Source organism: Mirounga angustirostris, unplaced genomic scaffold (assembly GCF_029215605.1).
Source record: "Mirounga angustirostris isolate CCGP_5_RB_7025 unplaced genomic scaffold, mMirAng1.0.hap1 SCAF_16, whole genome shotgun sequence".
NCBI lineage: Eukaryota > Metazoa > Chordata > Mammalia > Carnivora > Phocidae > Mirounga > Mirounga angustirostris.
The window spans coordinates 54,794,678-54,819,321 of record NW_026991724.1 but is presented as its reverse complement, the minus strand read 5'-3'; the positions used below and the strand labels follow the sequence as shown (position 1 = coordinate 54,819,321).

At 41.4% G+C, this 24,644-nt stretch overlaps 1 protein-coding gene across 3 annotated transcripts in view; it reads left to right on the top strand.

Annotated features, from left to right (window-relative positions):
* The window catches only part of ZNF577 (zinc finger protein 577), a 38,577-nt gene that overhangs the window by 4,201 nt on the left and 9,732 nt on the right, over positions 1 to 24,644 (top strand). For 2 of the 3 annotated variants that reach the window (XM_064581702.1, XM_064581703.1), the window contains exons 3-6: positions 4,171 to 4,372; positions 6,820 to 6,946; positions 7,217 to 7,312; positions 13,952 to 15,139. In XM_064581702.1, the coding sequence (XP_064437772.1) occupies positions 4,358 to 4,372; positions 6,820 to 6,946; positions 7,217 to 7,312; positions 13,952 to 15,139 (1,426 nt within the window). In that variant the 5' untranslated portion in view covers positions 4,171 to 4,357. Of the gene's footprint in view, positions 1 to 4,170; positions 4,373 to 6,819; positions 6,947 to 7,216; positions 7,313 to 13,951; positions 24,551 to 24,644 lie in introns of those variants that run through there. The other variant, XM_045892069.3, reaches the window with a different exon arrangement.

The window sequence follows — 24,644 nt, the reverse complement described above, 5'->3', positions numbered from 1 at the left end:
ATAAACTTCCAGTTATAGAATAAATAAGTCATAGGGATGTAATGTACAGAATGGTGACTATAATAATACCATATTGCATATTTGAAATTTTATAACTGGTGGCAAATGTTAACTAGACTTATTACAGTGACCATTTCATAATGTATACAGATACTGAATTGTTACATTGTACACCTGAAACTAATATATGTCAGTTATACCAAAAATAATAATACCAACAGATAGTATTTATATATGTAAAGGAATGTTATCATTTTTCATGTGTCATTTTCATGTCAGTTTCAACCACTGACTAAATTTTTTTAGTACAGTTGACACACAATGTTACATTAGTTTAAGTTGTGCAACTTAGTGACTTGAGCAGTTTTGTACATTACTATGTTCATCATGACTAACTCTTATTTTTGAGTCTTGTCCATTTCAATTACTTGAGTTTTCTGGGTGTACCGTAATACTGTGCAATGTTGTTAATTTCTTTTCTTTCATATTGATCACTGCTATTTGATTCTTCTCTCTAATGACATGATAAGACCAGTGATGAATGAGAATGGTGGTATTTACGCCTTCCCATGCTTCATAGGAATGCTTCCAGCATCTCACTGGCTCTCCATTGGGCATGTAAAGTGATTTTACTTGCTTTGCTTTGCTTTTGTTTTGCTTTAGATGTTTTTCCTTTTTTCCTCTTATCTTTTGGAAAGAAAGACAGTGTGACTTCCAACTAACATGTCAACTACAAGTCCCAACTCCATTCCTTCCTCTTCATCCCTAGAAGTAACCTCTAACTTGAAATTTTACATTATAATAATTTTTGGACTTTAAGTGTGTATCTCCAAACTATATATTCTATTTCTATGTGCATTTAAGAAGTTTATGCAAATGGTGTTACACTTGATGTATCCTTTTACAAGAGATTTATAGGATTTTATTTTGTTCTTGTTTTATCAGTAAGCTGTTTTTTTCTCCCAACACTATTGACATCACATGTGTGGGAGTTTGTCCCCACACCAGCCAATTCTCCCAACTCCCTGGACAACAACTGGGTGTCCTAAAATTCAACTCAGTTTTGATGCTAACTACCAGGAATTCATGCAGATCCCACAGATTAAGGGCTCGCTTTCACAAGGTTGACCACACTTCAGATACAGTCACTATTCCCAGGTTGCCCCTTGTATTTCTGACCAGCTGGCTATAAATCAGGGGTTTCGGGGGCACCTGGGTGGCTCAGTTGGTTGGGTGTTTGACTCTTGATTTTGGCTCAGGTCATGATCTCAGGGTTGTGAGATCACCCTGCACTGGGCTCTGCCATCAGTGGAGGGAATTTAGACATGAATTTAGACTCCCAGCTGGGAGTCTGCTTGAGATTCTCTCTTCCTCTTCCTTTGCCCCTCCCCCTGTTCTCTCTCTCAAATAAATAAATCTTTTTAAAAAATAAATCAGAGGTTTCTACACCCCGCCCCCCCAAGTTCAATAATTTGTTAGAACAGCTCACAGAACTCAGGAAGATACTTTACTTACTGTCACCAATTTATTACAAGAGATACAAATGAACAGCCAGATGAAGAGGTACATAGAGTGAGATCTGGAAGGGTCCTGAGCACAGGAGCTTCTGTCCATATGGAGTTGGGGTACACCACCCTCTTGGCTCCACCTGAGTGTTCAACTCAGAAGCTCTCCAAACCGTGTAATTTGGGAGATTTTGTTGATTAAATAGCCCACTGATGATTAAACTCAATCTCCAGCACCTCTCCACTTCCCAGGGGATGAGGCTGAAAGTTCCAACCCTCTAATCATGCCTTGATCTTTCTGGGGACCACCCTCTATCCTGAAGCTGTCTGTGGACCCCCAGCCACCAATAATCTCATTGGCATATCAGAGCTACTCTTGGCACTCCAAAGATTTTAGGAGCTGTGTGCCAGAAACCTGGAACAAAAACCAGCTGTTTCCCATTGTACCATAATGAGTCTAAGGAGGTAGCCACTCCGTTCCTAGGCTATTATAGGTTTGTTAACAAAAGGAATACTGAATTTTATGAGCTACTTTTTCAATATCAATTTAGGCTTTTCTCTTCTAACCTATTAATTTATTTTATTGGCTACTGTTGGCTGGCATCCTGACATCCATGCCCCTTTTGTTAAGAAAATCCCTATTTTATTTAGACAGTCATCCATCTAGGAACTTGACCTTAACCTTAGTTCAGTAGGAGATGCAGATTAGTCCTACCAATCAGGGTAGTTCCATTGCCGTTTTCAGTTTCATTGCTATGTTCCAGGCATGAACATTTGGTGCAGCTCAGCTCTGTTGAGGGTGAGGGAAAGTCTGCCAAGCAGCTTCTGGGAAATGGTTGAGTCCTTGATCTCCAGTCCTGGAGGTCTCAGTTGTAAACTCATTCATGTCTAACCCCCTCTTCCTACCTTTCTCCTACCCATGTGGAGTTGTATACCATTCTTTTTAGGCTGGCACTGCAGGTAGACTAGACTGAAGGGCCAAGACTGGGATAAAGCATTGTCAGGGGGTGGTAGGTATCCTTGTTTACTGTGTTTACCAGTTGGCCAGAGAATGAGTCAGAGATGAGCTTTCTGGTATGGAGGATTCAAGAGAGCAAGAGAGTCTTTGAGAATAATTTGCTGCCTTGCAGGGTGAAGCAAAATTTAAATTGACTTCATGGTGTTGGTGTCCTCAGAGTGTGAGTTTCTTTTTTTTTTTTTTTTTTTAAAGATTTTATTTATTTATTCATGAGAGACAGAGAGAGAGAGAGAGAAGCAGGCTCCCAAGGAGCAGGGAGCCCGATGCGGGACTCGATCCCAGGACCCTGGGATCATGACCTGAGCCGAAGGCAGACGCTTAACCATCTGAGCCACCCAGGCACCAGAGTGTGAGTTTCCAGCATGGCTCTAGGGCTTGGCCCTTGGGGAGACTGATCTCTGACCTGCAGCTGCTGAGGCAAGGGTGGCTCTGCCTTTGCATTCTGGCTTGTGTGGGAGGAGCTGGCTGGGTGTGCATAGCAAATATTACAAGAACTGGTTCCAGGGGTTCTGTTTTTGCAACTATGACCGTGTGGCCACTCCATAGTATGAAGTGCTAGGGAGTAAAGTTTTTTTTTTTTTTTAAGATTTGGTTTATTTATTTGGGAGCGAGAACACAGCGGGGGAGGAGCAGAGAGAGAGAGAAGCAGACTCCCCACTGAGCAGGATGCCCAACGATGCTGAACTCAATCCCAGGACCCTGAGATCATGACCTGAGCTGAAATCAAGAGTCAGACGCTTAACCGACTGAGCCACCCAGGCGCCCCAGGGAGTAAAATTATTAAACTGCATGAGAAAGAAAAGAAATTGTATTGTGAGGCTATCGGAAAAGGAATATGCCATAATGGAGAGAGGCAGATGTGGATTCAGATTCCCATATTGCTACTTAGGGAGGATATTAACATGGACAACACACTTCACCTGATCAAGCCTCAGCTTACTTATGTTTAAAATGGAGATCATGGGGCGCCTGGGTGGCTCAGTTGGTTAAGCCACTGCCTTCGGCTCAGGTCATGATCCTGGAGTCCCGGGATTGAGTCCCGCATTGGGCTCCCTGCTCAGCGGGGAGCCTGCTTCTCCCTCTGACCCTCCCCCCTCTCATGTGCTCTATCTCATTCTCTCTCTCAAATAAATAAATGAAATCTTTAAAAAAAATAAAATAAAATAAAATGGAGATCATGCTTACCTTATAGAGTAGTATTGAGGATTAAATAAGACGATGCTCATGATTTTTATAGTCCCTTGGTCTTCAGATAGGATAATTGCTCCAGTGCAATAAACAGAAATTTTAGGAATGTGTGGGCACAGGTGGTTTTAAGGCAGTTTCCAGAGCCACCACTTGTATCCATTATCTTTCCTAAAATTGATTTGTGTAAGAACTTGGCTACAGACAAGATCATGAGTTGGGTTTTTTTCCCATCTCTTTCACATCCATTCTAGTCTAACTTTGCCCAAAAAGGGGGGGCATTCCTCTTGCCCATCCCATGTCTTCTTATGGAGCACGGCCCCGTGATGTAAAAGCTTTCCTGGTGTTAAAGAGACAGAAGAAATGTTGGGGCCTTTTGTTGGAGTAAGTCTGCATGGCAAGAGAAAGCTGGGATCCCAGGTACATATCCTCTTACAGTTGAATTTGCTCTTGAATCCACAGGTTCTAGTCTACAGGAATAAGACATTATCAGTACTGGAAGAAGGAGGAGGTCTCAGGCTTAGGAAATCATCATTTCTGGCAGCAGCCTGACCTGAGATATCTGACCATAACTTCCAGGCAGGCCGGGAGCAGACAGAAGACAGAGCATACCCTGCAGTTGCTAGCCCTTTCTTCAGAACAGAAGAACATGACCAAGGCCCGGGTAAGGCTTATTTTACCTATTTTTGTCCTTTGTTTCCCAGTGGATTTGTGGAAGCTTCTAAAACACAGTCTGGGGGTGCCTGGGTGGCTCAGTCTGTTAAGCGTCTGCATTTGGCTCGGGTCATGATCCCAGAGTCCTGGGATCGAGCCCTGCATAAGACTCCTTGCTCAGTGGGGAGCCTGCTTCTCCCTCTGCCTGCTTCTCCCCTTGCTTGTACTCTCTCTCTCTCTCTCAAGTAAATAAAATCTTTTAAAAAAGTTAAAAAATAAACAGTCTGATAAAATGAAACAGTATATGTTGATAAAAGTCAGGATCTGTGGAAAATAAGTTTAGGCCATAATCTTAAAATCTGGGGAGTTAGGAAGCAAGATACATGGGTCGTAAGATTCATACAAAGCCCTTAAGGATGGAACCGAGGTAAAGATCTTATGGGCTGGCTTAGCTTTGAATTTGTGTCTCATTTCTTGGCAGCTGTAATAACAAGAAAAACATGAAAAGTTACATGATTTGTAGTGTCTGTGAGGAGAAAGAAAACCAGTTCTTCAGGGAAAGTAATTTCATTGCTCTTAGTGCTTAAGAAATTTCTTTTCCTAGCTCTTCACAGAGATTTTGTGGTAGACAGTGTCCTCAATATCAGTCATGTAATAAAGGCATAAGATGTTTCCTTTGGCTTTTTGTCATTATGTTCGTCAGTAAACTAAGGGGATAATTCCAAAGCAGAACTTGATTGGGCAAAATTCTTCAAAAGCAGTGCACCTGGACAATAGAATCTTCTGGCAGGCCACACTTTACCCCAGAATAAAGCCTGAATTATTTAATAGAATGAATGGGCTGCTTGACCTTTGAGTGGTCCTCCATGAAGAAGAATTCTGCCATTTGGCAGAAGACAGCTGAAAGTTCCACTCTTTGATAACAGCTTGGAGTACAAACAGTGGTAATGCTCCCTTTATACCTTTTCAACTGCAGTTTCAGAAATGAAGGCAGAGTCAATTATTCCTGGTCTGGCGTTTGTATTATTAATTACTTAAATGATGCGTGGCTCCATTTGCATGTAAAAGATTCAAACAAAAAGAAGTATTTACACCAAAAGAGAATATCCCCTTTCACCTCTTCCTGCCCAACCTCCAACCCAAGAGGTAACAGATGTTAATAGTTTGGGTCTCCAGTCAATCTCTTTGTATAATTGACATGTGGTAGAATATATTTATACACGTTTTTATATGCATCAATATGTATACTTATACATATATAATTGTGTATATTATTAAGACTTTTCCATATATCTGGGGATCATACTATATATACAACTTGGGAACTTGATTTTTTTTTATTTAAGAGAGTACCTTGAAGATCATTGGCATTAATAGGTTTACATCTACCAAATTGTTTTTTTTTTTAAGATTTTAAGTAATCTCTATACATAACGTGGGCTTGAATTTATGACTGCGAGATCAAGAGTCATGCTCTACCGACTGAGCCAGCCAGGGGCCCCACTACCAAATTGATTTTTTTTTTTTAAAGATTTTATTTATTTGAGAGAGCGAGAATGAGAGAGAGTACATGAGAGGGGGGAGGGTCAGAGGGAGAAGCAGGCTCCTTGCTGAGCAGGGAGCCCGATACGGGGCTCGATCCCAGGACCCTGGGATCACGACCCGAGCCGAAGGCAGTCGCTTAACCAACTGAGCCACCCAGGCGCCCTGATTTTTTTTTTTTTAAGATTTTATTTATTTACTCGACAGAGGAAGACACAGCGAGAGAGGGAACACAAGCAGGGGGAGTGGGGGAGGGAGAAGGAGGCTTTTCCCGCTGAGCAGGGAGCCCGATGCGGGGCTTGATCCCAGGACCCTGGGATCACGACCCGAGCCTAAGGCAGACGCTTAACCGACTGAGCCACCCAGGCGCCCCCTTGTCTGTTTCTGATGGACGTGTAGATATGGATAATTTTTCACTGTTATAAACAAATAATGAACATTCTTCCTCCACATTGTTTTGTCTCTGCAAGTATTTTTTTTTTCTTCAAATATTACTTTAGTACTCTTTTAGGCTAAGAAGAACTAATTAATAGAATTCCATGGTGGTGTTGTCTGAATGTTTGTGTCCCCACAAAATTCGTATGTTAGAATCTTAACCCCCAAAGATGATGTATTAGGAGGTGGGGCCTTTGGACTGGGAAGTGGGCCCTCACCAGAATGCAACCTTGCTGGCTCCTTGATCTGGGACTTCCCAGCTTCCACAACTGTGAGAAATAAATTTCTGCTTTTATAAGCTGCACAGTCTCTGGCATTTTGTTATAGGAACCTGAATGGACTAAGACACATGGTCCTGTGGTATGTGAAATACTCACAGTGTGCATAACTTATCAAGGGAAAATGATGAGAACGTGTTCCTGTCCCTCTTTTCCGCATCACCTGTTCCACCTTAGATTGCATCGGCATCTGTTGTTACAGGCATCATTATCATTTGAGGACGTGGCTGTGGGCTTCTCCTGGGAGGAATGGCAGTTACTGGCTCCATCTCAGAAGGACCTGTACCGGGAAGTGATGTTGGAGAACTATAGGAACCTGGTGTCAGTGGGTGAGGACGGCATCACAATCCGTTGCCTTTTCTTTCTCGTTCAATAAAATTGGTAGTGTCCCTGAAATATCTCCTGGTTTGGACTAACACATTGTAGAGAACAGACTTTTATTCTCCTCTTTGGTGCTAGAGTGTATATGCTCTCCCTCCCCCAGGAAAAGGATTTTGCTTTACTGAAGTATAAATGATGTACAGACTTTCTCCAGTTTTCTTAGATTCCCCAAGCTTAAATACTTGGTGCCAAGTTTTCAGTGATTTCCCATTTTACAGGTTATCAAGCTGGCAAACCAGATTCACTCTTCCAGTTGGAGCAAGGAGAACCATCATGGACGGTAGTGGGAGCAGCTCAGAGTCAAACCTGTCAAGGTGAGTGAGTGAAAACCAAGAAAATGGGGAGAAAGGACACTAAAACTCCAGTGGGCCAGTGAAAGGTTAACACTTTGGAAGTGTTGTGTGGAGAACTTTTCTTTTTTTTTTTTTTTTTTAATGATTTTATTTTATTTATTTGTCAGAGAGAGAGAAAGAGAGCGCTCACAAGCAGGGTGGGCGGCAGGCAGAGGGACTAGCAGGGTCCCCAGTGAGCAGGGAACCCGATGTGGGACTTGATCCCAGGACCCTGGGTTCATGACCCGAGCCGAAGGCAGACGCTCAACCAACTGAGCCACCCAGGCGTCCCTGGAGAACTTTTCTTATGCCAGTTGGTGACACAAAAATCTGAGTAACTCCTTTCTGTATCGCTCTTCTTTATTCGGGCTGTTCTTTGCCTGCTATTAAAGGTTGAGATCTTCCTTTTTTTCTCATTTCTAGATCTGATTACAATCTTGGCTCATGTAGGATCCAGATTTCTTACCTGGTTCCCTCCTGCCCAGCTTCTGCCTGTCTTCTACTTCCCTTTTCTGCAGCGTTCCCACCTCCTGTTCCTCACCGACTTGCTCCCATACAGATGGCTTTGCACTTGGCACAGTTCTCGTCTTCTGCACATCCTTGCCCCTTTCAAAAGGGCTGAAATCCCTCCCTGACAACCCACCTCACCTGAGGTCATCTAAAAACTACACGTACCTTGTCGCTTAGGGCACCTCAATCTACTACTATTCAGCCTCTGCTTCCCCAACTTCCAGGTTCTGGGTTTTTGTGGGTTTTTCTTTCTTTTTTTAATCTTCTGCTTCATTCTCATATTAAAAGTTTCATTCATTCTCAAGGCCTAAGCTCTCTGTTCTCTGCTGGAGAGTCCCAAATTGACCTCTTCTACTAATGTCTGATCGGCAGTGTAATCCCCGTATGTTGCCAGCTACCAGGGCAGCTGCCCTTTGATGTCCTCCTTCCTGTATGCAAAAGCAGAGGTCCTCCTTTCTCCCAGATAATGTCTTCACCGTCATAGAGTGTATTCAGATATATTTGAAGAGTTTAGCTCTCTGTACTCTGACAGTTATTCCCAGGTTGACATCTCCCCTTTTGTAGTCTGATCAGACCTCTAATTCTATATTTTGCCGGCACCGAGGATAATTATCCTGGGAAGTCCTCTTTCCTTCAGCTTTTGTGTTGCAACCTGAGATCATTTTTCCTCCTGGTGAATCCTTTTACTCCTAGTGCGTTTTACTTAGGTTCTGCTCTGCTGCTGTACACGTTAGGTGCTTAGTTACCTGTGAGTTGCCTTGAATTTTCTGTATTATTTCTGACAGTCTCTGCTACTTATATTAGATTTTATTGTTTTGAAAAGGCCTTAGGGAATTGCACACTCTCAATTCCCACCTCGGAGTAGGTTGTGATCATTTAGCCTTGCATTGCACCTGTTGCTACACACATCGGCTGTCTTCGGTTGTTCAGTTAGTCCCTTTTAATGGTATGGCTGTATTCCTCTGTGGGCGGGGGGCATTAAAGTGGTGGAACTTGATGAGAAAACAGGAGGAGTGAGAACTGGTTAAAAAAACAAGAGGTCCACATATATTTAGAGGTTGATAAGATAAGAACCCAGCTGGGTAGAGTGAGAAGTATTGGGGCTATGGTGGGAGGAGGGTCAGAAAATGTCCCAGAAACAAGTGACAAACTTATTCCAAAGAGGAGGAAGTGATAGATTTTATTGAAAGCCACAGGTCATATAGTGTCCAATAAGCTGAGGATTGGCATCTGTGCATTTGATTGTGTTGCATTTTTACGGCCAGATACCGCCTTCCTTCACCTTGATCTCTTTTTTTTTTTTAAGATTTTATTTATTTACTTGAGAGAGAGAATGAGAGAGAGAGAACACATGAGAGGGGATAGGGTCAGAGGACGAAGCAGACTCCCCACCGAGCAGGGAGCCCGATGCGGGACTCGATCCCGGGACTCCAGGATCATGACCTGAGCCAAAGGCAGTCGCTTAACCGACTGAGCCACCCAGGCACCCCCACCTTGATCTCTTTTTATCTCCACAAGTTCCAGTGCACACTTGGAACTCCCTCTTTTCTAATTTTTCTGTACTTTGTGTCTATACTGCACTGATTCAGTCATGATCACATGTTTTATCATATTGTTTTATGGTGGGTATGAGGCTTCTTTTTCCATATGGAGAAAAGGCCTCTATGTTAGTCTTCCTTACTGCATGTAGACTAGATAATCATTCACTGACAGCATCACTTGCATGTGTTTGTTCCCCACATCTTGAAAGTAGGTCTTATTTTGTTTTGTTTTCTTTTTAAATCAGGGATGTGTGTAAACTACATGGGAACTTTTTCAAACCACAGGCTTTGTCTCTGGAGATTTGGTTTCTAATCTACTAGAAATGGGGAGTGCCCTGAGCATATGAGCTTGGAAAAACTTAACTAGGCCAGCTGTGCTTTGATCCGTGTAGTTGAAGAACTGCCATCCTACTGCACTCTGAAAGAGCTGGATCTAATGAAGGACAGAATACCTTCCAAGTGTCAAAGTCCCATTAAAATTTTTAGGATTTGATTATGAGGCATAGACGGGCTGTTTTTGCAAAATTAGAGAAAATTGAGCTTTGGTGAAGTGTTACAGAAAGAATTAAAGTACTTTTTGGAAGAATGATAAAATAATTTCTACAAGAAAGATAGTTGAATTTCAAGTCAAAATGACATGGGTTAGAGATAGAGTTGAGGAAAGCAATGTGGGAGAGCCTTAGTACATTGGCCTATAGGAGACTGTATGAAAGGAAATGGCTGATTATTGTGGACTTTATGTTAATAATTGGCTTAGAAAGTGTGAATTTGGTTCTGTTTTAACTTTTTATGCTATTTGTAGATGGTCTTGCTTGATAGCTAGGGAGTAGCATTGAAACAGGAAGTTACAGCTTGGAATTCTAGGATAAATGGAAGATAAGGCAGGTTGATGTTTTGTTCCTGGATGGGGAATGAATCTCTTAATTGGTGGTGACAGATGATGTAGGAACAGAGATTAAGGAAGACTGTGGCATTAGTTGAAAGAAGAAAATTTGGGGATGAGTATATTAAGTAGATTATAATGGCAAGTACGGATATGGTTTATATGGATACAGATGACCTGTATCTGTGCTGTCCATTGTATTGGCCACTGGCCGCATGTGGCTACCTAAGTGTAATTAACATTAAGTAAAATTACAAATTCAGTTCCACTGTCACTCTGGTCACCCACATTCAAGTGCTCAATAGCCACACGTGGCTAGTGGGTACCATATTAGGAAACACAGATACAGAACATTCCCATCATTGCAGAAAATTTTATTAAACAGCATAGTACACAGTTATAGTATGATTAAACTCATTGGAGAAGGTGATGTTTCCACCAGTCAGTACAACTGTACTCTTCTCTGGGACAAGGGCAGATGGCCTGAGGACCTTTTCTTTTTTTTTTTTTTTATTAGAGAGAGAATGTGCACATGCATGAGCAGGGTGGGCAGAGGGAGAGGGAGAGAGAAAGAGAATCTTTTTTTTTTTTAATTTTTTTATTCTTATGTTAATCATTAGTTTTAGATGAAGTGTTCCATGATTCATTGTTTGTGCATAACACCCAGTGCTCCATGCAGAACGTGCCCTCCTCAATACCCACCACCAGGCGAACCCATCCTCCCACCCCCCTCCCCTCTAGAACCCTCAGTTTGTTTTTCAGAGTCCATCGTCTCTCATGGTTCATCTACCCCTCTGATTTCCCCCCCTTCATTCTTCCCCTCCTGCTACCTTCTTCTTTTTTTTTTTGAGAGAAAGAGAATCTTAAGCAGGCTCCACACTCAGCATGGAGCCAGGTGTGGGGCTTGATCTCACAACCCTGAGATCATAACCTGAGCTGAAATCAAGAGTTGGACACTTAACTGACTGAGCCACTCAGGTGCCCCTAAGGACCTATTTTTCAATTCTAGATGGACATATATGTGTCTGGGTATATTGGACTGGGTGAGGTTGTATCATTTTTACATAGAAAATTGAAGTGTTGACTACAGTATTAGTCTAAATAGGTGATTGGTGTTTTATATAAGTTAGTTTTGGTGTGCAGGTAGAATGAAAGGGGAAAGGTTTAGTAACAAGGCAGTTGTTGAATATTTTACCGCAGTAATCTTGGGAGGAGGTGCTATAGGTCCTCCTTTCTGATTTTCTGATTCCAACCCTTTGTTATGAAAACCCACATTGTTTATGTTTGATCAGCATTTGTTTGATGTCTCTGGATGGGATTTTCAAATTCTCTTTGCATATTCCTCTCCCAAAACTCTTTTTTTTTTTAAAGATTTTATTTACTTATTTGACAGAGAGAGAGAGAGGGACAGTGAGAGAGGGAACACAAGCAGGGGGAGTGGGAGAGGGAGAAGCAGGCTTCCCGCTGAGCAAGGAGCCCGATGCAGGGCTAGATCCCAGGACCCCAAGATCATGACCTGAGCCGAAGGCAGCCACTTAACAACTGAGCCACCCAGGCGCCCCTCTCCCAAAACTCTTAAGACTTGGAATCTATGAAATTCTTGTCCAGGGCCTTCCTCTTTCTCTGTCCATTCTTCCTACATTATCTCACCTGGTTCTGTGTAGTCAAAATATTTAAGTACTGTTTATATACTCATGACTTAAAATTTTTATCTGAAGGGGCGCCTGGGTGATTAAGTTCATTAAGCATCTGACTCGATCTCAGCTCAGGTCTTGATCTCAGGATTGTGAGGTCAAGCCCTGCATTGGGCTCCATGCCCACTTAAAAAAAGTTATCTGGGGGCTCCTGGGTGGCTCAGTTGGTTAAGCGACTGCCTTCGGCTCAGGTCATGATCCTGGAGTTCTGGGATCGAGTCCCACGTCGGGCTCCCTGCTCAGCGGGGGGTCTGCTTCTCCCTCTGACCCTCCTCCCTCTCGTGCTCTCTGTCTCTCATTCTCTCTCTCAAATAAATAAATAAAAATCTTTAAAAAAAGTTATCTGAAGTCTAGAACTTTCTCCACACTCATAGGTCTAACTGGATACTTCATATTTGTTCATGAATGTATATATTATCTCAAGCCTGATGTGTCCCTCAAAATGGAGCACTTGAGTCCCCACAAATGTCAAACCTCTCTCCCTAATCTTCCTCATCTTATTAAATGGCACCAGCAGGTACACAGATACGTAAGCCACATATTGAGAAGCTATGCTTGATGATTCCCTTTTCTTCCTCTGGCATTCATTCTTACAGTGAGCCTTATCTTTTCCTTCTGTCATTGTCTTTCCTTTCTCTGCACTATGTCCTTGTTCTTGTACATTTCTCCATCTCCATGGTGGTCAGCTGATGCTGCTGTTACCCCTTGCTGAACTCTGCTGTATCCTGTTGTGTATTCTCTCAACAACTTCATCTCTCCAGCTCATTTTTCATACAACAGCTGTGTGATTATTGGTATTTTGGGAAATACTAATTCAGAATGGGTTGTATTCCTTCCAAAAAATGTTCAGTGGCTTATGGCCATTGCTCTTAGTATAAAACCTAATTTCTAACAAAGTCTTCCTACATCATCTATATCTTCTCAATTCTTCCTCCCTTTTCAAACTTAGCAATTTCCACTTCACTCAAGCTCAGGATAGTCCAGGTACACCAGGCTTTTTTTTATGTTTCTTGATGATGCCTAAATTTTTCTGCCTCTGGGTTTTGGCATTGGCTGTTCCTTCTTGGAATGTTCTTCATCAAGTTATCTGCATAACATTGCTCATTCTTATCCTATGATGTCACCTTAACTTGCCTTGTCTCATGGATGACTATTTTATCTAAGATTAACCTACCACTACTCTGTCATCTCCTTCATACATACTATTTTGCATAATCTGTATTTTTTTTTATTTCTTTGGTTACTTGTTGATCCCCTCGTCCCCCCATCTTGCTCTCTGTCTTGTTACTAGAATGACAGCTCCATGGACACAGATTATATAAGTTGCCTTAGTGTGACTGATATATTCTAATTCTAATATTCTAATATATTATTCTAACGTTCAAATATCATAAAGTAGGGGCGCCTGGGTGGCTCAGTTGGTTAAGCGATTGCCTTCAGCTCAGGTCATGATCCTGGAGTCCCGGGATCGAGTCCCGCATCGGGCTCCCTGCTCGGCAGGGAGCCTGCTTCTCCCTCTGACCCTCCCCCCTCTCATGTACTCTCTCTCTCTCTCATTCTCTCTGTCTCAAATAAATAAATAAAAATAAATAAAAATAAATCTTTAAAATAAAAAAATATCATAAAGTAATATATTCCTAAACACCAGCACATTCAATATTTGTTGGATGAATGGATCCATCCCCTCCATCTTGTTTTGTTCTATTCCAGTCACTGTGTGGTTCTATTTTTACTTCTATCTCCATTTTGCAAGGTCCTGTTTGGAAAGAATCCCAAGTTATATTTATTCATTGTAGGCTATCCAGTGTTGTTTCTAAAGTAGCTGTTCTTCCCTTTGCTGTTTTATAATATTGTCTTTTTTCACAGAGCATAGGATATATTTCTCTTAGGGATCTTATAAAGAGCTAGCCCAAACCATGGCAAATTTTTTTTTTTTTTTTACATTTTTTCCCCCTAAAATTATCATGGATGTTTTCATTGTTCTTTTTCCTAGAAGAAATATGGGAGATTGACCATATGCAGTGGCACCCAGAAAACCAAAACGAGAGTAAAACTTTGGAAAGATATCAGCAAAGTTATGCACTTGGAAACAATTTCGATTTATGCAAAAGTCTTGTTCCTTTAACACAAAGACACAATAAGTTTGGCTCACATTGTAAAAGTTTGAAATCACATTTAGGTTTTGTTATCCAGAATAGAAGATACGCAGGAGAGAATTCTGATGAGGTTAGTGGATGCAGGAAATCATCAGTCTACATCCAGCAGGATACAATTCTTACTGGACTTAAATGCCTTGGATGCATTAAACCCAGTAGCACTAAATCACAGCTCAATGAACATCAAAAAACTTACACAGAAGAGAAGCCACATGAATGCAGTGAGTGTGGGAAAGCCTTCTCCAGGAAGGCACAACTCATTAGGCATCAGAGAACTGAAAGAGGAGAGAAGCCACACGGATGCAATGAATGTGGGAAAACATTCATGAGGAAGATTCAGCTCACTGAACACCAGAGAACTCATACTGGAGAGAAGCCCCATGAATGTAATGAATGTGGAAAAGCCTTCTCCAGAAAGTCACAGCTTATGGTACATCAGAGAACTCATACAGGAGAGAAACCCTATGGATGCAGTGAATGTGGCAAAGCCTTCAGCCGGAAGTGCCGGCTCAATAGACATCAGCGATCTCACACAGGAGAAAAACTCTATGGATGCGGTGTGTGTGGGAAAGCCTTCTCCCAGAAGGCATACCTCCTTGCACATCAGAGACTTCACACAGGAGAGAAGCCTTATAAATGCAGTGAATGTGGAAGAACTTTCTTTTTTAAGTCGGACCTGACCAAGCATCAGAGAATTCATACGGGAGAGAAACCTTACGAATGCAGTGACTGCGAAAAAGCCTTCAGGAGCAAGTCAAAGCTCATTCAGCATCAGCGAACTCATACCGGAGAGAGACCATATGCATGCAGTGAATGTGGCAAAGCCTTTGCCCACATGTCAGTTCTCATTAAACATAAGAAAACTCATACAAGAGAGAAAGCTATAAATTCACTGAAGGTGGAGAAACCTTCCTCAGGGAGTCATAGCTCTTTATACATGAGTGAACTTGCACGAGAGCAAAGCGAGATGAACACAGTGCCTGTGGAAATACCTTCTTTGGGAACTCAACCCTTGTTAAACCTCAGTGAGTTCCTCGGGGGTAGAAATGTAGTGTTTGTGGAACAGCCTTTTCTAAGAAGTCAGGCCTCAGTAGATAATAGGGAATTTGCACAGGGAATAAGTCTTGCAAATGCAGTGAATGTGGCAACACCTTCGGTAATAAATTATGTCTTATATGTTACAGACATTGTGTAGGAAAGAAAGTCTCTGGTACCAGAATGTATCTGATACCAGAAAAGCCTTTAGCAAGAATCCTCCACATATTATATGTCAGAGCTCATTTTGCACATAAACGCTATGGATGCAGTGGTGGTGGAGGATAAGTCTGTGAGAATTCAGACTTATTAAATTTCTATGAAATCCCACTGGGCAGAAATGCAGCTATTGTAGGGAAGCCTTTTCCTGGAGGTGATATCTCCATTGTTATCAAAGAATTCCCACAGGACCAGAACATTAGGAAAGAATGTGATGATGTTTTCAGTGATAGGTTCTATCTCATCACATCAGAGAAGTGTAGAAAGATACCTCTAGAGACACTGAATATGGACAACATTTTCAGTAAAATGTGGAAGAACTCATAGGAGAAACCCCTGAACACAGTAAAAGATGGAAATTCTAAAATAGGAATTCTATTGCCAAACTAACTAATGTGGCACAATTTAATACCTTGGGAATCTGGGAAAGACTTTTCTAATAAATGAAATCTTGGGCACTAGGAATTGAATTATGTAGCAAAAACCTATGAATATAATGAATATGGAGATACAACTTTATTAGTCTCTTATGGCTGCTGTAACAAATTACCATACATTTGGTGGCTTAAAACAACACAGCATTATAGCTCTGGAGGTCTGAAGTCTGAAATGCATCTTGCTAGACAGGGAGGTCACAGGGCTGCTTTTCTTTTTGGAGGCTGCAGGGAGAACCTGTTTCTCTTTGTCCTTCCAGCTGCTAGAAGTTGCCTGAATTTGTGGTTTGCAGACCCCTTCCACCTTCAAAGCCAGCAATGGCCGGTCAACTCTTCCATCACTCTGACACTGAACTCCTGCCTCCCTCTCCTACACTTAAGGACCTCTGTGACTACATTGGGCCCACCCAGATAATCCAGGATGACCTCCCTATCTTAAAATCAGCTAATTAGCAACCTTAACTGCACCTACTACCTTGATTCCCCCTTGCCTTATACTGTGAAATATTCACAGGTCCTGGAGATTAGAATGTGGACATCTTTGGGGGGCCATTATTCTGCCTCCTTCAGAACACCCTCTGGCATCCAATTATTTGTCCATACTACATGAAAAATACATTCGCTCTCTCTTAGCACCACCAAATGTCTCAACCTATTACAGAACCAACTCAAAGTCTAAAACTGCATCTAAATCTTCTTGGCTCAAAAGCTCTAAATCAAGTGTTGGGTGAGGCTCTGGGTATGATTTGTCCTGAGGCACAGTTCTCCTCTGTGAGGCTGTGAAACTCTAGAAACAATTCATATGGGCCTAAAATACCCAATTGCATCTTTTACTTTAAATGCCTTTTGCCATGTAACGTAATATATTTACAGGTTCTGGGGATTAGGACATGAACATCTTTGGGAGGCAATTCTGTCTACCACAAAAACACTAGATTTCGGGGAATTCATACTACAGTAAATTCCTTCCTAGCCTTTAAATAAATGTAGAGAAGCGTGTTCACAGAGTAGTAATTATCTTTGATAATTATGGTCCAAATACAGTAACTTTTTTTGCTACAATCAGGGAATCTTACACCTGTGTCATTAGATGTGACCAGCATGGAATCCTTTTGAAATACGTAAATCAAATGATGAACACTGGCAAAGAACTCATAAATGCCCTAAAGGAACATGAGCTTTATGTGCTGCAAATGCTGGCAAATGTCTTTGTATCTATTCTGAAATTGTATAAATGAACATACCCTATTGAGTATAGAATGCATATTCCGTAATGCACCTAAGTAACAGAATTATTCACAGCCAATTCCAACAACCTTTTTTCTTTAACAGTAAATGTTTAATGTATATACTCTCATTAAATAGCCAAAAAAACCCAGACAAAATACATGAATGGCCTGTTTTCAGACATTGGGTAATAGGGAGATGAGCACAGCTAACTCGAGAGAAAGGGAACAAATGAAGGGAGCCTTATGACTACCTCCAGCTTACAGCCTGGAGAGAGTTTCCATTCTGTAGCATAGGGAGAGGGAATCCAATCAAATCCTGGCAGTCTCTCCAAACTGAGGCAGAGTTTAGGGTTTGGAGAATTAAAGGTGGCTCAAATTTATGGGGCAGGTTACAGGAGAGGAGAGAGCTGCACCCAGAGTGAGCACATTCCTCCACATGATTTGAAGTGATCAGCACATATATGTGAAGAAGCTCCCTGGGCTGGAGAAAGAACCACTGGAAAGGAACAGGCAGAACCATCCTTGGAATTTGCACAGGTTGGGAATAATTTGTTTCCACCAGCTGGAATGGAAACCCCTCCCAACATTTGGAAAATCAAAGTGGATCTTCAGAAAAATAGTGCTTCGGGGGGGGGGGGGGGCGTCGCTCAAATTGACTCTAGAGTAACAGCTACTCTGAACCTTCCTGACAAAGCATAAATGTGAATTTGGTAGATTAACTCATAAGTTTTAGTAGTTTTCTGTAGTCTTTCTTGGGTTTTCTTTATACACAATCCTGTTGTCTGCAAATAGCAACAGTATTCTTTTCTGATCTTTAAGCCTATTATTTTTCTTGTCTTATTGCACTGTGAGGTTCTCTGGCATGATGGGTGGACAGTTTGTCTCATTCTCAGTCCTAAGGGAAAAGTGCATTTTGCACATGGAATGGTGAATTTCGGTGCCTCAAAGCTATTATAAAACCAAACTGTTCCCAAGTAGTTTAACTGCTTCCCAAGAAGTTTAACTTTAAGCCCAGTAGTATTTAAAGAATAGAAAGCCATCCATCAACCAAGAAAACCAACAGTGTCAAAATCACAATGTCTGGCATTTAGTCAAAACCTACCCAGGTATGCAAAAGCAAAACAGGAAATTAGGATCTATAAACATGAAGAAAAGTCAATAGAGACCCAAAATTGACATGGGTGACAGAATTAACAGAAAATGATGTTAAAAACAGCTATTATAAATATTCTGTGTACTTAAGAAGGTTGTATCAAATGGATTATAAAAATTACTGTGGGGTTTCTCTCCACGTGAGGCCAGTCTAGTCACTACAGCCCCCACCCCCAGGTTGTTCAGCCTCCCAGGAAGAGGTCAGAAGGAGGTAAATTCCATCAGTGAGGACCAGGTCCCATGAGGAGGAGACCCAAGCCCAGCTGAAGTTGGGGAGTGTAGTTTGGTCTCTGTCTAATCCCTCTTTGGTTTTTCTGGGAACTGAGGCATCTGTGCTGAGCCACAGATTTCTGGGAGGTGCAGTTTGGGATACATTGTCTTCCTAGTTAGTGGCTAGTGCTTCTTGGCCATTTGGCTGCCACAGGGGTTCTGGAACATGCCTTTGTCTATTTTTCTTCACATGAGAATTCTGCCTGGATTCAAGTGGCTATTGAAGAGGGTGCCTGTCAGACCCTATCAAAGATGTCTGGGACTTCTATATACAGCATGTGAGGGAACTGGCTTTCCACGGGTCAATTCCAAGCTCATCCTGTGACTCAGCTTGGACAGAGTCAGATCTTGGCAGGTCTGTCCTGCTGTATGACTGGGGCAGGAGATGGCTCTACAGAGCTCCTTTGTTGTGTGGGAGGCATTTGTCCTCATTCCTCCTGCTCTAGGAGGCTAGATGGACACAGGGTCCTTGGGAGGGGAATTTGATTGTGGGTCCTACTGAACCTTACTTTGCCCCTTATCCCATCCCTTCCCCTCCCGGTCCCCAGGAAAAACTTTGGGTGTTCATGTGTTCTATGGGGTGTCTTGTCCTGGCCTCCTCTTTCTGTCGTCACGAACAGAGAACTTCTAGAACAATGTCTGCCATGCAGTGCCTTGAAGACTAAGCAGGCAACTTTGAAATAATATTGTTATGAATGGGAAGATGATTTCAGCAGAAAGAAATTCGATTGACATACTTTAGAACCTACAACACAATCTCTACAGATTTACAGATTCCACCTACTTCATCTTGCTTTCCAGTCTAGAATTTGGATCTCTAGATTTTAGAACCTGCCAGACCTCAGAGAAGAAGTCTAGAATCAGCTACCCCACAACAAGTTGCCTAGTGCTGGTTCTGTATAGGGGAGCAGTTACTCCAGGTTTGGCTTTCTCTGTATTTGTATCTGTGTATTAGGGGTGAAGGTAGAAGACTAGAAATTCCTAGTTGGTGTGTGGACTGATTAATCTGCTCTCTGAGGACTCCATTTTCTAACCCCAGCTTTGTGATTTTAAGAATTCATCCTTCGTGGGGCACCTGGGCTCAGTCAGTTGAGAATCCAACTCTTGATTTTGGCTCAGATCATGATCTCAGGGTCATGGGACTGAGTCCTGTATCGGGCTCCACACTGAGCGTTGAGTCTGCTTGGGATTCTCTCCCTCTGTCTCTCCCATCGCCCCCCACCCCCTGCACTCACATGCTCTCTCTCTAAAAAAAAAAAAAAAAAATTCATCCTTCATGAAAAGAAGGGTGTTGAGTAATTGTCAAATCTCTAAAAGCTAGCCTGTCATTGAAATGTCTCCTTTCTTCTTCTTTTTTTTTTAAAGATTTTATTTATTTATTTATTAGAGAACGAGCGAGAGAGAAACAGCATGAGAGGGGGGAGGGTCAGAGGGAGAAGCAGGCTCCCCGCCGAGCCGGGAGCCGGGAGCCCGATGCGGGACTCGATCCCAGGACTCGATCCCAGGACTCCGGGATCATGACCTGAGCCAAAGGCAGTCGCTCAACCGACTGAGCCACCCAGGCGCCCCTCCTTTATTCTTAATCAGAGCTCTATTGTCAGATGTTCAGGACCAGAAAAGACAGTAGACTAAAAATGCTGGCAATTTCCTAAGAACAGAAGAAAATGACCAAGACCCTGGTGGGTTTTTTTCTGTGTTTTGCCCTTCATTGTCATGGATTTGCAGAGGCTTATAAAAATAATTAACAAATGGAAACATACAAACATTCCTAAATTCAGAATTGAAGGAAAAATAAGCCATAAAATCAACATTAGGACAAAGGTAGAATAATGAAATGTAGACCACTGAGTTTGCTTAAAGGAATACAGGTAAACAGGTATGTAAGAATGTATGATGTATTTAAATTGAATTACAAATACTTTCTAATGTTTCTAGTATTGATAATGTGTTCGTTTCCTCTTGGTGTCAAAAACAAATTCTCACAAACTTTTAGCAACTTAAAACAATGCAAATTTATTATCTCACATTCTTTAAGTCAGAAGCCAGGATTGGCTTGGCTAATTTCTCTGCCCTGGATTTCATTAAGACTGAAATAAAAGTGGGCCCACAGAGTTTTATTAGAAGGCTCTGGGAAGAAACTGCTTCCAAGATTATTCAGGTTTTGGTAGAATCCATTCCCTTGTGACCATATGACTGAGCCCCCTGTTTCCTCACTGGCTATCAGCTGCAGGTTGATCTTTGTTCCTAGAGGCTGCATATATTCTTTCTGGTGCTTTATATATGGTCCTTTTCCAGCAATCAGTTGAGTTCCTCTTATGCTTCCAGTTTCTCCAGCTTCCTTCCTGAAACATCTTCCTCTTCTGCTTCTAGCTGCTTATGTGATGACATTGTACCCTGATTATCCAGGTTCATCTCCCTGTGTACAGTCAACTGAGTAGTAGCCTTAATTACATCTCCAAACACAGTACCTAAATTCATTTGATTGGACAACTAAGGAGCAGGAATCTTGAAGGAACATCTTTAGAATTCTACCTAAAGAAATAATAGATGAGAAACACTGAAAGTTATATGATATGTATTATTCCTAAGGAGAAATCAGACCAGCTGCTTAGAGGAAATAATTATTTCCTGGAGCTTACGTCTTGAAATCAGATAATTAACTTCTCCAACTTTGTTCTTCTATTTCACTGTTGTTTTGGCTTTTCTACATCCTTTGCTTATCCATATAAATGTGAAGATTAGCTTGTTTACTTGTTTTAAAAATGACTTTGGTAATTTTGGTAGAGATTATATTAAATCTACCTTAGTAAAAAAAGATTAGTGGGGAGCCTCGCCATCCATGAACATGATACAGCTTTTCTTTTGTTTGGGCATTCTTTGTTTCAGTAATGTTTTGTGCTTTTCATCATAGCAGTCTTGTACATCTTTGATTTACTCTTGGGTATAAGGATTTTTTTGTCTTAATTTTATTTTTCAATTGTTTGCTAGTACAGAAATACAACTGATTTTTTAATATTTTGATCTTTTGTGAATTTGGTAGATTCACTCATAAGTTTTAGTAGTTTTCTGTAGGCTTTCTTGGGTTTTCTTTATACACAATCCTGTTGTCTGCAAATAGCAACAGTATTCTTTTCTGATCTTTAAGCCTATTATTTTTCTTGTCTTATTGCACTGTGAGGTTCTCTAGTATGATGGGTGGACAGTTTGTCTCATTCTCAGTCCTAAGGGAAAAGTGCATTTTGCACATGGAATGGTGAATTTTGGTGCCTCAAGGGCAGACTGTGCTGGGTTAAGTAGTATTTCTTGTTTTATTATTATTGATTTTATTGTTATTTTAGTGGTTACTATAGAGCTCACAGTGTGACATCTTTCATTCATCACGGTTGACCTAGGATTGATATCATGACATTTTACACTGTTCATTTCACACACCTTACCTTGCCTACTTCACACTTGTAATTCACACATTCTATTTCACACTTCCAAAAATTTAATAACCTAATGGCAGTATAATTCCTTTTAAGTCCATTCTCTGTTTTTTGAGCTATCATTGCCCCACCTTTTAGTTTTTTATTGTTACAAACCCACCTTAGGTTGTTACTAATTTCATTCTTAGGCAACAGAGGGCCAGATAGTAAATATTTTCAGCTTGGCTGGCCATACAGTCTCTATCAAATCTGTTCAATCATCTGACTATAGTGAAAGCATTCATAGATAGGTAAACAAATGGATGTGGTTATGGTCAAATAAAACTTAACTTAGAAAGGTAGGCGGGGGGGGCGCCTGGGTGGCTCAGTTGTTAAGCATCTGCCTTCGGCTCAGGTCATGATCCCAGGGTCCTGGGGTCAAGCCCCGCATCAGGCTCTCTGCTCAGTGGGAAGCCTGCTTCTCCCTCTCCCACTCCCCCTGCTTGTGTTCCCTCTCTCGCTGTGTCTCTCTCTGTCAAATAAATAAATTCTTAAAAAAAAAAAAAAGTAGGCAGGGGGCGCCTGGGTGGCTCAGTCGGTTAAGCATCTGCCTTTGGCTCAGGTCATGATCCCAGTGTCCTGGGATCAAGTCATGCATCGGGCTCCCTACTTAGCAGGGAGTCTGCTTCTCCGTCTCCCTCTGCTGCTCCCCCTGCTTGTGTTCTCTCACTCGTTCTCTATCTCTCTCTCAAATAAATAAGTAAAATCTTAAAAAAAAAAAAAAAGTAGGCAGGGAGGGATGCCTGGGTGGCTCAGTTGGTTGAGCGTCTGCCTTCTACTCAAGTCATGATCCCAGGGTGCTGGGATCGAGTCCTGCATTGGGCTCCTTGCTCAGCAGGGAGCCTGCTTCTCCCTCTGCTGCTGTTCCTCCTACTTGTGCTCTCTTTCTGACAAATAAATAAATAAAATTTAAAAAAAAAAAAAGGAAAGAAAGAAAAGTAGGCAGGGAGCTGGATTTGGCCCATGACCTCTCCTAAACAATTTACCCTTTAAAGAAAATGAGAAGAATAAGAACCTTACAAATATCCCATTATTTACCATTTCTGGTGTTCACTACCTTTCTGTTGATCTGAATTTTCAACTAGCATAATTTTCTTTCAGCCTGAAAATATCCTTTAAGATTTCTCTGTGCAGATCTTTCAGCAGTGAATTCTCTCACATTTTGTTTATTTAAAAATGTCCTTGGGGTGCCTGGCTGGCTCAGTCAGAAGAGCATGTGACTTGTGATCTCAGGGTGGTGAGTTTGAGCCCCATTTTGGGTGTAGAGATTAATAATAAATAAATAAACTTAAAAAAATAAAAGTAAAAAATAAGATTGTGTTCATTTCAAAAAATGTGTTTATTTCAAGTGGCTCTGTGTCATGTGTAGCGCATTGGACTTTTTTTTTTTTTGCGCATTGGACTTCTAATGACGAAAAATACCTTATTTCACACTAATTTTTATTTTTTATTTTCATTTATTTATTTTAAAAGATTTTATTTATTTGAGAGAGAGAGAGCACAAGCAGAGGGGAGGGGCAAAGGGAGAGGGAGAAGTAGACTCCCTGCTGAGCAGGGAGCCTGATGCTGGGCTCCATCTCAGGTCCCTGAAATCATGACCTGAGCTGAAGGCAGACGCTTAGCCAACTGAGCCACCCAGGCGCCCCGTCTCTTCTTAATAACATTTCTTTTCTCTAGCTTACTTTATTGTAAGACTACAGTATAGAAAACATAAAATTTGTGTCAATTAACTTTATGTTATCAACAAGGCTTCTGGTCAACAGTAGGCTATTAGTAGTTAAGTATTGGGGGAGTCAAAGGTTATACGTGGATTTTCAACAGCATGGGGGTTGGTGCCCCTAACCTCCACATTGTTCAAGGTTCAACTGCTCAATTTTCTGCTGGTTCATACACATCTGAACATCAGAGATACATCTGAATGGTCATTTTTTTTTTAATATTTTATTTATTCATGAGAGTCAGAGAGAGAGAGACGCAGAGGCAGAGGGAGAAGCAGGCTCCCCGCCCAGCAGGGAGCCCGATGCGGGACTCGATCCCAGGACCCTGGGGTCATGACCTGAGCCGAAGGCAGACGCCTAACCATCTAAGCCACCCAGGCGCCCATGAATGGTCATTTTTTAAAAGATTTTATTTTTAAGTAATTTCTACACACAGTGTGGGGCTTGTGCTCACAACCCCAAAATCAAGAGTCACATGCCCTACCGACTGAGCCAGCCAGGTGCCCCTGAATGGTCATTTTAATATTTCATTCTTTCCCCATATTTTGGATGTTTTATTTCTCAATATATTAAAAACGTATTAATATCCTGGGTTATAATTACTCATGTGCAGTCATTTCAAGTCTGATTCTATGTTCTTTCTGTTGATACATGTTTCCCTGTAACTATATATGGTGGTAAATGCTAATTAGACTTACTGTGGCAGTCATCTCACAAATATATTGCAAATCATTATTTTGCACAACCTGAAACTAATGTTTTATGTCAATTATACGTCAATAAAAATAAATAAAAGGTAGTATTTCGTTGGGAAAAAATATATAAAAGCTCCTTGAGGGCCAATATTTGCTGTGTTTTTATGTTAGCACTTAGTTCTCTATCTTTAAGTAGATGTTAAAAATGTTTTTAAAAATAAATAAAAATTAAAAAAATAAAAATATTTTTCAGAGATTTCTATTTCAGGGATATTTTACCTGTAGGATTTAATGGATATACCTTTCAAAAA